Source organism: Canis lupus, chromosome 13 (assembly GCF_011100685.1).
Source record: "Canis lupus familiaris isolate Mischka breed German Shepherd chromosome 13, alternate assembly UU_Cfam_GSD_1.0, whole genome shotgun sequence".
Classification (NCBI taxonomy): Eukaryota; Metazoa; Chordata; class Mammalia; order Carnivora; family Canidae; genus Canis; species Canis lupus.
The window spans coordinates 34,568,928-34,585,495 of NC_049234.1; the positions used below are offsets into that span (position 1 = coordinate 34,568,928).

Below are 16,568 nucleotides of genomic sequence, written 5' to 3' on the forward strand. Positions count from 1 at the left end.
AGGAGGCGGAGGTCTCTCAGCTGTGGCCGGCTGGCATTCCACAGGCTCACTCACGGCCACCCGATTAGCTATATAAAGGTTGTTTTGTGGCCACAACACAGCCCCGGGTGGAGAAAGCTCTTAATTACAGCCAATGCCTTGGGGTTGGGCCCCGTCTGCAGCCTCCGCCCCACACACTGCAGGGAGCCGGGCTGAGATTGAATCCCCTGGGGATGCTGTTAGGCCGCAGAGGCAGGAGTTGAGGTCACGACACACAGGCACCTCCCTCCACGAGCCCAAGGCCAGCGGGACAGTCAGCATCACTCATGTACTCAGCACACAGCCACTGGTCACCGTGTGAGCCAGGCCGGCGCTAGGCACCAGCACGCTTCAGTAACAGAAATCCAAAGGATACGGGGCACCTGGGTGGCTCAGCAGTTGAGCGTCTGCCTTTGGCCCAGGGTGTGATCCCGGGGTCCTAGGATCGAGTCCTGCATCAGGCTCCCCACAGGGAGCCTGCTTCTCCTCCCTCTGCCTGTGTCTCTGCCTCTCTCTTTGTGTCTCTTATGAATAAATAAACAAAATATTTTTAAAAAGGAAAAAAGAAATCCAAAGGATTACAGAGGGGGCAGCCTGAGAGCCCCCACTCCCAGGCAGTGGATGCCAAGGGGAATGGACACTAGAGCACCTGGTTCCCTGTGATCCCAGGCAAGCCATGTAGACCCCCGGGGCCCCGGGGCCGTCCACAGAAAAGAAAGGACCAGGAAACCCATGTTGGGAACTTGGGGAGACATCAATGACATGGTGAGTTTAAAGATGCTCCTGAAAGGGCAGCCTGGGTGGCTCAGCGGTTTAGCGCCGCCTTCAGCTCAGGGAGTGATCCTGGGGTCCCTTCATCGAGTCCTGCATCGGGCTCCCTGCATGGAGCCTGCTTCTCCCTCTGCCTGTGTCTCTGCCTCTCTCTCTCTGTCTCTCATGAATAAATAAATACAATCTTTAAAAAAAAAAAAAAAAAGATGCTCCCAAAAAATCCCAACTTCCTGCAAAGAATTCAGGCCCTAGGTCAAGGACAACAGTGCTGAGATCCCAGCACTGCTCCTTGGTCCCTGGACCACACTGGGGAGGGTCTCACCCAGTCACGGCTGACACTCATGATCACAGCGCCAGCCAACACTGGGTGCTGCACACATGAGCTGGGACAGAGCAGGTAAGCACAGGGTAAGTCATAAACGTGCGAGAGCAGATAAATCAGGAGAACTAATGTCCTATTTGCTGCCCTGCCCCACATGGTAGGATATGCAGCTGGAATTCTATTTTTTTTATTTCTTTTATTGTTATTTTTTAATTAATTATTATTATTTTTTTATTTTCAGCTGGAATTATAACGGAGCTCTTAGCAGCACCCAGAGATCCTGAGAATCAGGGTCCACGGGTGGCCCCGGGGCATTTAGACAGAGAAGCTTCCCCAATGGCCACCCCAGAGAAGCTCTGTCTGGCCTCAGGCCCATTCCTGTTCTCACACTGCCCCTTCCTCAGCTCACCTGGTCACTCTCAGCTGGGCTTCTAGACCAGACCAGGCCTCTGCTTGCAGACCCCAGCCTGTGCTGCCTCAGGGCTGGGAGCTGCACCCCACCCCACACACGGGCCCCTGGTTTCCTGTGCACAGACCTGGGGTTCCACTTCCCCTCGGAAGGGCAGCCCCTCCACCCTTCTGCAGCCAAGTGCTCAATGGAAAGCACGGGCTCTGGATGCAACTGGACCACAGTTCAGCAGTAGCAGCAACAAAGGAGAGTGATGGGAGGGGGAGGAGGAGGAGGAAGAGGAGAAAGAGGAGGAGGAGGAGCCTTGCATGCAGACTTGATGGGTAATAATAACATTTCTAGTAGCCACATTTGAAGACGTAGAACCAGGTGAGATCAATTTTATGAATTGTATTTGTATTTAAATTGTATTTAAATTTCCAAAATGTTCACATTTAAATATATGATCGACAGAAAAGATATTCATGAAATGCTTTCTTTTTTTAAGATCTTTTTTTAACTTATTTATGAGAGACACAGAGAGAGGCAGAGACACAGGCAGAAAGAGAAGCAGGCTCCCTGTGGGGAGCCCGATGGGGGACTCGATCCCAGGACCCTGGGATCATGACCTGAGCTGAAGGCAGATGCTTAACCGCTGAGCCACCCAGGGGCCCCAAATGCTTTCTTTCTCATTGTGTCTACAAAATCCGGTGTGTACAGTACTAGTGGCACTTCTTGCTTTGGACCACACTAACTGGTGTGTCCTGGCCATGCAGGTCTGGAGCCGTGGCTCCCTGTGTGCAGAATGTCACAGGGCTGGGTGAGGACGGGGTGCAAGTGGCCTGCAAAATGCTGTCAACATTGGGTGACCAGAGAACATTAGACACCTTAGTTCCGTTCGCTCCAGTGGGGTCCGGTCAGGGTCCTGCTCCTTGGCCTCCATCCCACCCGACGAGGCAGGGGGACGTCTTTAGCATGATCCAGCCCATCGCAGCCAGCCTGCCTTTTCCAGACCCTCATCAACCTTCAAAATCTAACCGTTTGTCTCTGCTCATCGAAACACAGATATGTTCAATATTTCAAGATTTCAGGTTGGCTGAGGATTCTTAATCTTTGCATCTGGACAGGGGGTAGATCATCACACAAGTACCTCTAATGGGCGCATCAAAACAGCAAGCACAGACCCACCCACAGGTCCCCACCCTGCATTTCCTTTGAACAACATTCCAGCAGCTCCTTTACATCCCAGGCCCTGTTCCAGGCGCTCAGAAACCGCAAGGCACAGACTCTGCCCCCGTGAAGCTCATTCCTGTGTGTGAGGACAGACCCCAGGCAGGTGAACTACCAGCACACGAAATTGCGGGTGGTAACCAGGGTACACATTCCATAGTGTAATTAGCTGCCACGTCCCTGCTGCCCCAAGGAGACAAAAGCTTCTCGAGGACAAAAAAGAATGTCAGAGCCATCGCCGCATCTTGGGAACTCGGCATGGGCTCCGACACAGGAATCACTCGGTGTGCAGTTGCTGAGGGAGGGAATGAATGAATGAATGAATGAATGATTACTACAACGCTCTGCAGGGTTGCTGAAGACTGCGTGAATGAATGATTTGATTGCATCCGATGACTGCTACGCCTGTTGAATGAATGAAGGAGTAGGTCGGATGCCATTGAATGACTGCTACACCAAAAACCGGGCATCGTTCGTCTGTGATTTTCCAGACCACTGATATGAATGAAGCCCCTAATCAGAACAACTGTTTGGGTTCTGAAGTCACCCAAAGGTATCTCCTGGGTGCCCAGGGATTTCTGGTCATTTGGATTTTGCGATGCTCCTTGATTTAATCTTACGGGGTATATTTGAGGATGTTACCGCCAGCTATTTTATTTTGTTTTGCTTTGTTTCTAATTGAAGCCATTGTAATGGGATTTTGTTTCATTTGTCACCAGAATAGAACAGGCCTCCGGTCGGCTTACAGCTGTATTTACAAAAACAGATTCCCTTCAGACAACTGAGTATAACTTACGTCTTACATCTATTTAGGGTTTTGGAGGAGCCTGGCCACTGTGAGTTTTCTCAGTGTCATCACGGGGGACCTGCAGTGGCCCCGGCCGGCTGGCATCGGGTCCCCCTTCTCTTGCTGGCAGCCCTCGTGTCTCTACGTGGGTCAAACGCCTTCCCTGGAGGGTGTGGGGGTGGTCACGTGGCTTAGGCCCCACACAGCCTCTCTCCACTCAGGAACTACAGTGTTGGTCTGGGGAGAGTCGCAGGCCCATGCTCCACCATCAGATTGAATCCAGGCCCGCTGGGGCTATGGTGTCCTCTGTCCTGGGTCTAAGGTCCTACACTCAGGTGGCCCTAAGATTCACCACAGGTGGCCCCACTGTGCCCTCCCACCCTGTTCTTGCCTCCTCTGCTCCCTGGGAGCCCGGGAGGCTGGCCCCTGGGACACCATCACCTGGGCCTCTTGTTGGGCTCAGGCCAGTGGAGGAGAGGAGGGGAGGGGAGAGGAGGGGAGGGGCGGGGAGGGGTGGGGGCTTCCTTCGTGCTCCCTGTAGGCCACCGTGGAGGCAGCAGCTGACCTCCCTGAAGTGACCCCAGCTACTGTCCCACAGCCCCTCCCCATCTCAGGGGGCTTTGGGCACGCTTCCACCCCTGCCATCACCCCTCTTCTCCCACGGCCCTTTCCCGGGGCCTCAGTATCCCTCATTGACCTCACCCTCCTCCCTACAAAGCCTTCATCAACATCTCTGCAGCGAACCGTCCGTGTCAGGCCCCAGACACATGAGCCGGCCAAGAGCAGAGTTACCGCCAACGAAAAACCCAGAAACGGAAGGAGTGGAATGAGCCCTGGCCTCTTCAGTTAAGCCCGCCTGACCGCTGGCCTTTTTGTCATGTGTGATATCAATGTGCTTCATTACCCAAGCCAGTCAGAGTGGGGTCCTCTACTGCCTGTGATGGGGCCGCCTGAGCCCGGCGCACAGCAGGAGGAGGTCACACGCCAAGGCTGAAGGCATGGACTCCGTCCCCAGCTCCGCCCTCTTGTTAACCGGGCAGCATGTCCCAGAGGTGACATCACGGCTCCGAGGCTGTCCCCGCCATTCCCAGAACCATGCCCCGGGCACAGAGGTTCCTCAAAATCTAGATTCTCTCTGGCCATCACCTAGAACCAGCCTGAACCCAGGCTGGCAGGAGGACAAAATGCCAGTGGGAGGGGTCTAGAGGGTGCTTCCCTGCGCCCTGCATCAGGCCGTTCTGGGATCACAGCAGGTGCATAGCACTCCTGAGCCACCACACTGGACTTCTGCTGTTGGCTGGGCCTGTGGCCCGGTGTCTCAGGGTTGATGACCCTATGTCAGGTTGACCTAGAGGTCAACCCTGAGCTCTGGCCCTAGCCGGCTCTCTCCTGCCTTCCTGCCCTCTCCCGTCTTGGCATCACCCCTCTGGCCTACTGCCGAGAGCCTAGCAGCTGGCCCTCCCGGGAGCTCCGCGTGCTGCACACTCGTATCTGTGACAAGGAGACCACTATAGTCCACGCGGTTGTAATGAGGGTCAAGTGAAAGTTCACGGCTGATGCCTCGATACGGGATAGCTTTCCTTCACTTAGCCCTCAGGGCAGGGACTCCCTCATCTGTGGAACGGGGCCTATGCCCAGCACTGTCTGTTCTCAGAATTTCTCCAGCAGTTCTGTAAAGGGTCTCCTTGTTTCCTGCTGTCCTGCCCCATTCCATCGTCATGGATCTGACGGTGTCTTACCCCTGAGCAAAACCCTTCCACACCTCATCTTAGCACTCAAGGCCCTCCTTTCTTGAGAGCCTGACCATTGTGCAAAGCCACCAACCCCAGTGCCCTCCTTGGCCACAGCTGCACGGCTCCATGACAGTTCCCTGGCAGCGTCATGCCAACCCCTCGATCCCTCACCCTACTGCTCAAGCACATCCTTCTAAATGGTCTAAGCGCCACCTCCCTCCAGGAAGCCCTCTGTCATTCTCAGGGTCATCACCCAACACAACCACAGTGGGACCCCATGAGACCCTGGGGCAGCTTTATTAAGATCACCCCCACAGGATTATATCCTTTTTCTTTTATGTGTCTTTTCTACCATCCAGACCATGAACATTCTAAGAGCAGGAGTTTTGTCTTAATCTCTCTCGACAGGCCCAGAAACCAGAACAAGGCCACACAAAAAGCAGATCCCCAATAAGTATCTGTGAACAAGTCAGTGGGAGTGGGGATGAAGTGAGCCAACAGAGAAGAATCACAGAGCAGTACGGAGCCCGTCGGGTGCCAGACACAGTTCAGCTGCTTTCTCACAGGGCTACGGGCCAGGCCGTCCCTGGGACCAGGCCCATCCCTGGGCTCAGTCTCCTTCCTCTGCCAAGCCACGCCCAGCGGCTCCCACCACCAGCCACAACCCCTGGCGAGCTGTGACCCCCCTGAGCTTCTCCCCCCCCAGGAGGCTCAGTCCCCAGAAGGAGTCAGCAAAGCAGCCCCTGAGACCCTGCTCCCAGCCCCCACCTGCCGGCCCTGGAGAGCGCTGTTACCAAACACCGGTCGTGACCCAGGACGGACAGATGTCACCCCAATGAAGCAAGCAGAACAGAGGTTGGACACAGGCCATGCACAAAAAACCCCATCGCCCTTTCTGTCCCGTGGAGGAGGCTGTCCTGACAATGACCCAACTAGGTAGGGTCTTGGAGGTCAGCCCTCAGGGTCAGAACTGCAGAGGCCATCAGCTCCCTGCCTGCTGCTTCCCAAGCTCCCCCACCACCCATCCCCATCCCCAGTCAACAGATTCCAGACAACCTCGGGTTATCTCAGGGGGCACCAGGTCAACGGCAGTTGGCCTCTGGGATAAGCAGGGCCCGACCATCTCCAAACAGCTCACTGGGGATCACAGCTACAGCCCACAAGCCTGTCTCTGCACCTTTGCTTAGACCACCTCTCCCTGCCAACCCCTGGAAGAGGAAAGAGTCCCCATGGATTCCCCATGGGAGTCCCCACACCTGCCGTGTGCTTCGCTTTGCGAGCTCGGGCTCTGCCCTGAATGGTCCTGCAGGTGCACAGGTGTGTTCCCCCTGCAGAAATGGGGATGGGCCTCCCAGGTGCTTCACCCACCTCCAGGCCTCTCCGGGTAGCTGGGGAGGAGAACCGAGCCCTCTGTAATTTCCTTCTGGCCTGCACAGTGCGCAGCCAAGGGCAGTGGAGCCTGGGAAGGACCCAGGGTGTGTGCCCTGCCCCTGGTGCAGGGGTGCAGGCCGGACTGGTTTGAACCCGGGGCCGGTGCACCCCTGGCACCTGCTGGCTGCACAACATGGGGCTCCCCCCTGCTTGGCCTGTGGGCCCGCGGCACAGACTTTAGCCCCTGGTGCAGGTGTGCAGGTGGGATTGGTTTTCCTCCCTGCTTGAGCCTGGGGTTGGTACACTCAGGTGCACTCGGGTGCACCCCTGGCACCTGCCCGCGGGGCAGCACGGGGCTCCCCACTGCTTGGCCGAGTGCACCACTGCACACACTTGCGCCCCCGGTGCAGGGGTGCAGGCGGGGCTCATTTCCCTCCGGCCCTGAGCCCGGGCCCCGGTGCACTTGGTGTACCCCTGCCACTTGCCACCTGCGGGGCTCCCCCTGCTCCAGCCCGTGCGCCCCACAGCGCACACTCACTTTCACACAGGCGGCGCCTCAGCTTGCCACGGATCTTGTCGATGGCGTCGAAGTCGGACACGTGGAAGACGTGGGCAGACTTGGGCTCCGAGGCGATCTCCTCCAGCTCCTCCCTGAGCGCCGCCCCGACGCCCACGGCGAAGATGCGGATGCCCGCGCGGTGCGCGGTGGCCGCGGCGTCCAGCACCAGGTCCTGGCTGCGGCCGTCGGTCAGGAGGATGGCCACCTGCTTGAAGGCGCGGTCCCCGGGGCGGCCACCGGCCTGCCGGGAGAAGCTGTGGCGCGTGATGAAGCGCAGGGCGTCGCCCGTGTTGGTGTTGCCGCCGTGGTAGGCCAGGTGCCGCGCCGCCGCCTTGACAGCCTCCCGGGAGCCGAACAGGCCCAGTTCGAAGGCCGTGGTGGGCCGGTCGCTGTAGCGCACGACCCCCACGCGGGTGCGGTCGGGGCCCACCTCGAAGGTGTCCACCAGGTTGGCCACCCACTGCCGGACCTTCTCGAAGTCCTCCTTGCCCACGCTGGAGGAGGTGTCCAAGAGGAAGACCAGGTCATAGTGGACCGTCTTGCAACCTGCAGCGGAGGGTGGGGTGGGGAGCAAATAGATTGGGAAAGGTCGCCGCCCTTGTGCCTAGAGGCACTGGTGGCCTCACACACGCCTGGCTGGGGACCCTGTCTGGCTGCCTTCAAGCTCTGAACTTCGCCTCCTTAACTGGCTAAGGATGATGAGTGTCCTCAAGGTTGCTGGGGAGTCTGCTGCCAACACAGATTCTTGCATAAAAGTGGTTCCCGCTGGCGGGCCACCACTCTATCAATTTCTTAAATAGTTTTTGTTTTGGTTACCAAGTGACTTCATTTTTTTTTTTAAACCTGCTGCAGCTTGGGGATCCCTGGATAGCTCAGTGGTTTAGCACCCGCCTTCGGCCCAGGGTGTGATCCTGAAGTCCCAGATCAAGTCCCGCATTGGGCTCCCTGCATGGAGCCTGCTTCTCCCTCTGCCTGTGTCTCTGCCTCTCTCTCTTTCTCTGTGTGTCTCTCATGAATAAATGAATAAAATATTTTAAAAAAAAAAACCCTACTGCCCGTAATGCGTGCTCATTTTAAAAAGGCCATCGAAAAATGTTTTAAATGCCTGTGTTTCCATAGACAGAGAGGTATACGCTGTGAACTCACAGCGTATACACCTAATTATTTTCTTATTTCCGTATGGTTACTGATGCACATAGGACTGTACCAGACACACTAATACACAGAAGTTTTCCCCACATCCGGCAATATGCCGGAAACCAGTGTGATGATCCTGGTTTCCACGGCTGGGCAGAGACGCCACTGCACGGTGCACATAATTTATTGAGCCAGTGCTCTCTTGTTAGATGGTTAAATAGCGCACAGTATTCCAGTATTATAAGCCACGTAAAATATATCGCACTCATATATTTTAAATATAAATTTGTAGAGATTCTATAATGCTGTATAAAAATAGAAGCAAATAGAAGCAAAAAAGTATAAGCAAATGGTGTGTACCATGCTTATATTTTTATAAGTTTTGTAACTTTTATATAAACTATGCAATGCTCTTGATTAAACACTATATAATCTATTTCTGATCCTCAGGGCAACGCTGTGCTGACAGCTTGCTCATCCCCATTTCACAATAGGTAATGAGGAGAAGGGTTGCTAAACCCCAAAGAGCCACTCAGACATATGAGGGAACTGTCGAGAAGCCCTGGTTGACTCTTCCAGAATCCGAGGCTTGTTCGTACCACCAGCAGCAGCTGACCAGGCCTCTGGAGCGCCCGCCAAAAACATTTGTCCAGTAAGAACAAAATAACAACAACAACAACAACAAAAACCCAGTTTGTTAAACTAGCGTGTTGACAAAAGTAAAAAAAACAAAAAAACAAAAAAAATCCGAGGATAGCCAGTGTGCAAGAGAATGCTCTGCTGCTGGCCGTGGGATCTGTCAAACAGACCCATTTTCAGGGTTTTAGAAGCCTCATCAAGGAGACTATTTTCAACCCACCATTTGCTTCAACGTGGATGGAATTGGAGGGTATTATGCTGAGTGAAATGAGTCAACCGGAGAAGGACAAACATTATATGGTCTCATTCATTTGGGGAATATAAAAAATAGTGAAAGGGAATACAGGGGAAAGGAGAAAAAATGAGTGGGAAATATCAGAAAGGGAGACAGAACATGAGAGACTCCTAACTCTGGGAAACGAACTAGGGGTGGTGGAAGGGGAGGTGGGCGGGGGGGTGGGGATGACTGGGTGACAGACACCGAGGGGGGCACTTGACGGGATGAGCACTGGGTGTTATTCTATATGTTGGCGAATTGAACTCCAATAAAAAATAAATTTATTTTTTTAAAAAATGAGAGTATTTCAAATACTTTCAAATTTCGGGATTGACCCCAATAAAACAATCAGACAAAGGGCGAGAAAAAAAATTTAAAAGATATATAAGAAGTTCATGGAGCCCTGACAAGCAAAATCCTGGAGGCCAGCTACGTGATCACAATACCGAGCTGCTCACAGGATCATCACCGTGGGCTCACATGGCGCAGCGACAGGCAGCCGTGGACTGTTGGCTTGAAGGAATCCTTAGTCACCAACACAGGCATTTTTCCAGTGTACGGTTGGGTCTGGAAAGCTATGTGTCGATGTGACGGGCCGTATGTGTGCGTGATCGTGTCTGTGCGCATAACAGACCCACAGAGAGAAACGCTGCTTACCTCTGGCAAGCACAACTGCGAGTGACAGTTCTTATCCTGTATTTCTGATTTTATGTTTATATGTATAAGCCGTGAATTAATTCAAAACCCAGAAAAGCAATAACCCTGTATTTACACACAGATACCTCCCGAGCCCACCCTCCGGCAGCGCCACTCACAAATTTTCCACGTCTACCTTTACCCCGAATTTCCAAACCCCGAGCTGCAATCTGCTGTCAGGAGCGGAGGCAAATCCCTGCCTTCACAGGATTGCTCCCTAACAGGATTAGAGCTTTCGGAGCGTGTTTGCCCAGATGTGTGGACTCAAGAGATAATTCCTGGGCAGTTTTTCTCCTTGACACAAAAGGTCATCCTTTTGTGTGGGGACAATAGCGCCCCAGCCTGTGCAGGATAATTGCTGCTGTGGGCCAAGCAGGGCCCGGCCTGCGGGCTGTAAGCCTTGAGCAAATTTATTTTAAGGCTGCAGAAGAAGGTTCATTTGTCCCAGAGGCCTCACCCAGGGGCCCCTTGGCACTCGGGTACATTCTGTGCTGGGGGCCGGAGAACAGATGTGCATGGTGCGTGGTGTGCACGTGGGAATGAGGGTGTCGGCCCCAGAAGGCCGCCGACCTTGAGGTGGGTCCACATGTGTGAGCCCCGCCCGGGACCGCGCCCCCCTGGGCTGCCGTGTGACGGAATGAGGGCTGGGGAGAGGGTGGCTGGGCCCTCCCCATCGTCGGCTGCGTGTGCTCTCGGGCTCATCTCCGTGGACGCAGAGGCCTACGCTCCTCCCGTGAAGCCAGGACGTGCACAGTCATCACCGTCTCCCCAGCTCCTGGGCTCTGGGAGGCTCAGGCCCAGTGGAAGACGGTGGGGGGTGGGGGCTTGGGGAGAATCATGCAGAGCACAGGCTTGGGGGGTTTCCTGTTGGCCTCCCCCGTGGGCTCAGGTGGGCGCATCCTTGTGTGCGCCCTCCTCACCTGCAGGGACTTGGGACATCTTGGTCCCTGGTTCCTCATCTGCAAAATGGGTGGTTCTACCCCGATGCTCGCCGGGTGCCCTGGGGCCAGTCCCGGAGAGGCGTTCACCTGAGCACCCAGGTACGCACCCAGGGCCCAGGCGCCGTGACCCCTCCTTCACGGGTCCAGGCCCGGCACCTCCCCAGGAGGCCCTGACACAGGTGGCCCTGCAGGCACTAGGGGGAGACAAGCTCACGGCACACTGTGTGGTCTGCTCACTCTTCTCTTGCGCTGTCCGCCGCACACACCCTCACACACTCGCACAGACACACCCACCCTCGGACTCTCACATGCACGTTCGCATACGCTCACGGACATGCTGACAGTCCCACACTCTTACCCAGTCACACACACCCATGCTCATCAGCCCCTGTCACACTCATACTCACTTTAACACACATGCACACGGTCATAATTACACTCACCCTCAGACTTTCACACCTATACACTCACTTCTATACTCTCTACAGCTCTATCACACACACAATGCTCACACACTTGCCTCACTCACACCTATGCACTCTCACTTTGACACACCCTTAGACTCTCACACCCATACATGCACTTTTATATACTCTCTCTCCAGCTCTATCACATGGTCACATGCTCGCACACATGCTCACACACACCCACACAGTCACCTCACTCTCACACTTGTGCACTCTCACTTCTACACACATGCTCCGACACTTTTATAACTCACACTGTCACACACACACCCTCAGACTCACACTCATACATGTATTTTTATATATTCTCTCCAGCTCTATCACACACTCACACAGTCACACACACTCACATATGCTCACACAAACAATCTGACACATGCTCCCCTACACTTACCTCACTCACACTTGTGCAGGCTCACTTTTACACACACAGTCACACACACCCCCCCAGGCTCACACTCAAACATGTACTTTAATACACTCTCTCCCACTCTATCACACGTTTACACACTCTCACACACACACATACACTCACACACATAAGCACATGCCCTCGCTGGACAACTGAAGGCCACTCTCAGTGGCGAGGACAGCCGACACCCACACTTGCTGGACAGCCTACCTCCCTCTCTCTCACATCAGTCCCCAGCTCACTCATGGTCACATGTCTGCACCCTACGCTCCCCAAACACACATTCACTTTCACTCACCTTCTTACACCTGCACACACATGCTCACACACGTGGACACACACACTGGCTGCTCGAGGTCCAGCCCCAGCACATTGTTCGGTGGCCCCACCTGCCCTCTGGGCCTGACAGCCGTCCCCACGCCACAGCAGCAACATCCAGAGGAGGCAGGCCACGGCGTTCCCTCGCAGGCTGGCCACGGCTCTCCCACGCTGGGGAACATGCATTTCTCGGCCGGGAAGAGACGCCGTTAGAATCTACTGGAACATGCCCTGTGTGGAGAAGGACACACCTTTAGAGAAGAGCCTCGGGGCTGTCAGGCTGAAGAAAGAGGCAACCCCAGCCCTGAGTGGAGGAATTGCCGGCCTCCCAACTCCTTCATGCCTTGACTTCACTTCTGTTACAGCCAACAGAGTGACTCTCTAACAGGTGAACTCCTGGGAGGCCTACCCCTTGGGCCTCAGCCCTCTCCCTCTCCAACCACCAGCAAATTGCACACCAAGGACCTGCCAGGCCCATCATCACTGGCCATGCGGGCCCATACCTTGGCCCCAGCACCACCTTGTGATCAAAATCTCTGCCTCTGGGCATTTAACAGGCCATTTATTTGTTTAATATGTTACAAGAGAACATCTTGGTACCTAAATCTTGGCCCATATTTAATTATTTTCTTAGGGCATGTTTATAGGAAAATACTTAGGGCATCACATGAAATATTTTAAAAGGACCCTGATAGAAATTATCCAACTCCTTTCCGAAGAGGTTGTACTTGCTCCCACTGGGCAGGGTGGAGTGGGGGCCTTGCCGCGTCCCCAGCAGCGTAGGTATCATCATTCCCTCAACCTGTCAGCTCAGTAGGAGAGACATTGCTTTTTGCTTCCTGTGCATTTCTTTGATCTATGGCATTTATTAGCTAAGTGTATTTCTTCTTCTGCGTATTTTATTTTCATGTGGATGTCCATTTCAGAAAGTATTTGTCACGGTTAAAGCCAAGATCTAGGAAAGGGAAAACAGGTTCTAGAATTCTGAGATATTTATCAGTTGCCCTCATGTGCCAGGTGCTGAGGGTAGGCAGATGAGGGACACAGAAGCCCCTCCCTCAAGGGCTCTCAGGGACACCTGGGAGACAGGTGAGACATGGGGGAGGCAAGATGGGGTAAAATGAGCACCGGCGTAGGGAAGCTCAGAGGCGATGGGAGCCCCGGGGCAGTTATGTGACCATTTTAGGGGTAGAGGCCTCTTGGATGAGTGACAGCCAAGCCAATTCTGGAAAACTGAGTTGGATTCAACCAAACAAAAAACAGATGATCATTTTCAAACAGAGGGAACAGCATCTGCAAAGTCCCAGGGGAGAACCAAGCCATGGCACTTGGAGAACTTCCCCCCAGCAGGACAGGTGTGGAGGCTCCTCTTGGGGCAGGTGCCTGAATTCTCACTCTGGTCCCCACCACCCTCAGGGCACACTGCCCTCATCTTACCAGGCCACTAAGGGGCCAGCTCACAAGGGCAGAGGGTATGTAATAGCCCAGGGTATCTTCCAGGACAACACCCTGGAAGTATGACACTCAGGAGGTAGCCACAGGACCAAGAAGAAAGGCACTTTCCCAAAATGGTCCATGGGGGGGAGGGGGGTACAGAAGCCAAGGTCAGGAGCAGAGGGTCCAGGGGGAGGAGAGATACAGAATCTTGGCAAGTCCAGTGGGCTGCCCACACCTCTCATCCTTCAAAGCTACATGGACCAGAAAGCATGGACTTGTCTGTCTTGTTCATTCTGCTGCCCAGAACCTGGAATAGTTCCTGACACATAATGGGCATCTGACAAATAAATATTAGATTTAGTAGTGAGTGATGGGGTCGTATTATCATCTGAGGTGACCAGAGCCCTTCTTTAGAAGAACGCAGATGTTTTTTAAAGAACCGGGAGAGTCACTGAATAGCTGCTGTGTATTATCTCCACACACCCAGCACTTTCAGACTGTCCAATGAACTCACACGACCTTTAAGGCCAGCTTCACTCCTTCCACATGGCAAAGGAGACGATGAAGATGAAGATTCAGGTCTGTCCCCAGGTCACCAGAGGAGGGACCAGGACTTGACCCTGCCCCCCTCTGGGCTTTGAGCCCACGCTCTTTCAAAGACCTCCATGGATACAAAAAAATCCAAGTACTAGTAACAACTACTGGGCCATCATTTTTTTTAATGAACTAATTAGGAAGAATGTGGACTAAGAAGATAAAGTAGGAACAGCCGTAGCGTCTAGTATTTTCCAGGCCTCAAGAAAGGTGATCATTTCCCCTCATTGTTGAAACTGGGTGGAAGTTGAGCAAAAGCAGGTTGTACTCTCCAGATTTCTAGAAGAATCTTAGTCATGCATCTTCCCCAAATATATACACAGATAAATATACACACAGATAAAGAGAAAACTTCAGGCCAACCTCCCTTATGAATGAGATGTGCAAGTTCTTAATAGAAGACTGGAAAGCTGAATTTAGCCACACACCAAAAGGGTTATACACTGGGACCACATGGGATTCACCCCAGGAATGCAAGGCTGGTTCAACGTGCAAAAATGAACCCATGTGTCACACTGCAGCCGTGGAGCAAAGGAAAAACACACAGCATGATCCCAAATGATACAGAAGCATCTGACAAAATCTAACTCCCTTTCATGATCAAAGCACTCCTTCCACTAAGATGATAAGGAAACTTTTCAACGTGACACAGCCCACATACAAAAAATAGGTAATAACAGACCCTCCTCACTGTGGGTTGTTGCAAGAGATTGTTGCATGGATTGAATAATCAAAAGGCCACAGGGCTGACATGAGCCAGAGCTGGGACTCCACCCCAGACCTGTTTCTTGAGGCCATCCACCACCCACAGGCTCTCACACTGGGGTAAAGCCCAGTATTGGTAGGGAGCCTCTATTCTGTACAAATTGTACCTCTCCATCCTTACGACAACCCCGAGGGGTGGGCATCAACATCCCCCTTTTACAGGTGAGCAAGCTGAGGCTGGGAGTTGGGGAGACACCCCCCACCACACCCTGCTGGAGTGTGTGTGAGTCCACCCTAGGCACTCGGAGACAATCACTCCTTGACTCTAAGCTCCCCTGAGGTCATCTGTGCCCAACACCATCCCTCTCACTGGCTGACTATTTGCCCCATCTGGGGCTCACAGAGTATTTGAGTTTTGAGAATCATAGTTTTTCCTCTAGAGAAAGGGCTGGGAAAAGCATGCAGTGCTTTCACCAACGTGCTCCGAGGTCTCAGCAACCCCACAAGCTGCACTGTTCCCCCAGCTCTCCAGTGATGAACCTGGTGTGCACCTGCCAACACAGACACAATGCAGGGGTCCTTCAGGCCCAAAGGGCACCAAGACCCACACTCTCTCCAGCATGCACAGCTAATGGGGGCCGCCAGTTTGCGAAGCACCAGAAGCCACCTAAGGACTTCACAGGGAAGAACCCATTTAATCCGCACAGCAGGTATCAAGAGATGCAGTTTGCTGAGTAAGAAACAGAGCATAAAAGGGCTTAGCAACATGTCTGGGACTCTACACCTCGGAGCCGGGATGCAAACCCAGCCAATCTGACCTGACCGCAGGCCAGGCTCCTCATCGCTCTGCAACGCTGCTTCTCCCAGGTTGTTGGAAGCTGGCTAGGACAACCCATATTACAAAGCCCAGAAACAATGGGAGAAACAAGCAAAGCATAGAGTCAAACACCAAATTCTCATGACTCAGTTCACAGGAGGAAGGGAACAAGGACACAAGGTCGGGGGAGGATGAGGGGCCAAGAAACCTGACATTAACTGGAGGGAAGGGAAGCCGCCTGAATCCAAGTGCTTCGTTGATCTTCAAACGGTGAGCCAGTCTTACAGGCCATGTAATCCTAGCAGATAAATCCATGAATCCTAGCAGGATTCATCTGAGAACTCTTTCTGTACACGTTTGTATTCAATTAGCTAATACTTTGTTGAAGACTTTTGCATCGAAATTCATGAGAGACGTTGGTCTTTTTCTTTCCTTGGAGGGTCTTTGCCTGGTTTGGGGGATTAGAGTAGCACTGGCTTCATGGGGTGAGAGGCAGGAAAGGTTCCTTGTGCTCCTCTCCTCTGGAAGAGGTAGTAGAGGACAGAATGGCCTTCTGTTCAGGAACATATGGAGTGTTTGCGACAAAATGCCCCCTGAGGCAGACAGGCCTGCTACGGAACCCCAGCATTCTTCCTTAGCCGCATGGATGAACAGTGCATTCCCCCAAAAGAGGGTGATCTCTACTTCATCAGGGGTGCTCTGAGCATAACACAAAATGCTTTCTGTGAAGCACCTGGCACAATGCTAGCACAGACCAAGTGTGCAGGAAAGGTGACATTTGGGGGAGCCCATCTCCCTGCCATCCCCAGCCCATCTCAGGTGGCAGCCCCAGCAAGCATGGGTGCCATGAATCCATCTCTCTCTCTTTCTTCCTCCAGGCTCTGAGCTCTTTCCCGGGCTCAGCTGCCCAGCTGGCATGATATAGGCCACACCCTGTCCCTGGGAGGCA

General features: G+C 53.5%; 1 protein-coding gene across 1 annotated transcript in view; it reads right to left on the bottom strand.

The window, feature by feature from the left end:
* The window catches only part of COL22A1 (collagen type XXII alpha 1 chain), a 269,313-nt gene that overhangs the window by 234,914 nt on the left and 17,831 nt on the right, over nt 1-16,568 (bottom strand). Inside the window, 2 exon segments of the mRNA XM_038555601.1 lie at nt 7,159-7,725; nt 12,138-12,297. Of these exon segments, the coding sequence (XP_038411529.1) occupies nt 7,159-7,725; nt 12,138-12,252 (682 nt within the window). The 5' untranslated portion in view covers nt 12,253-12,297.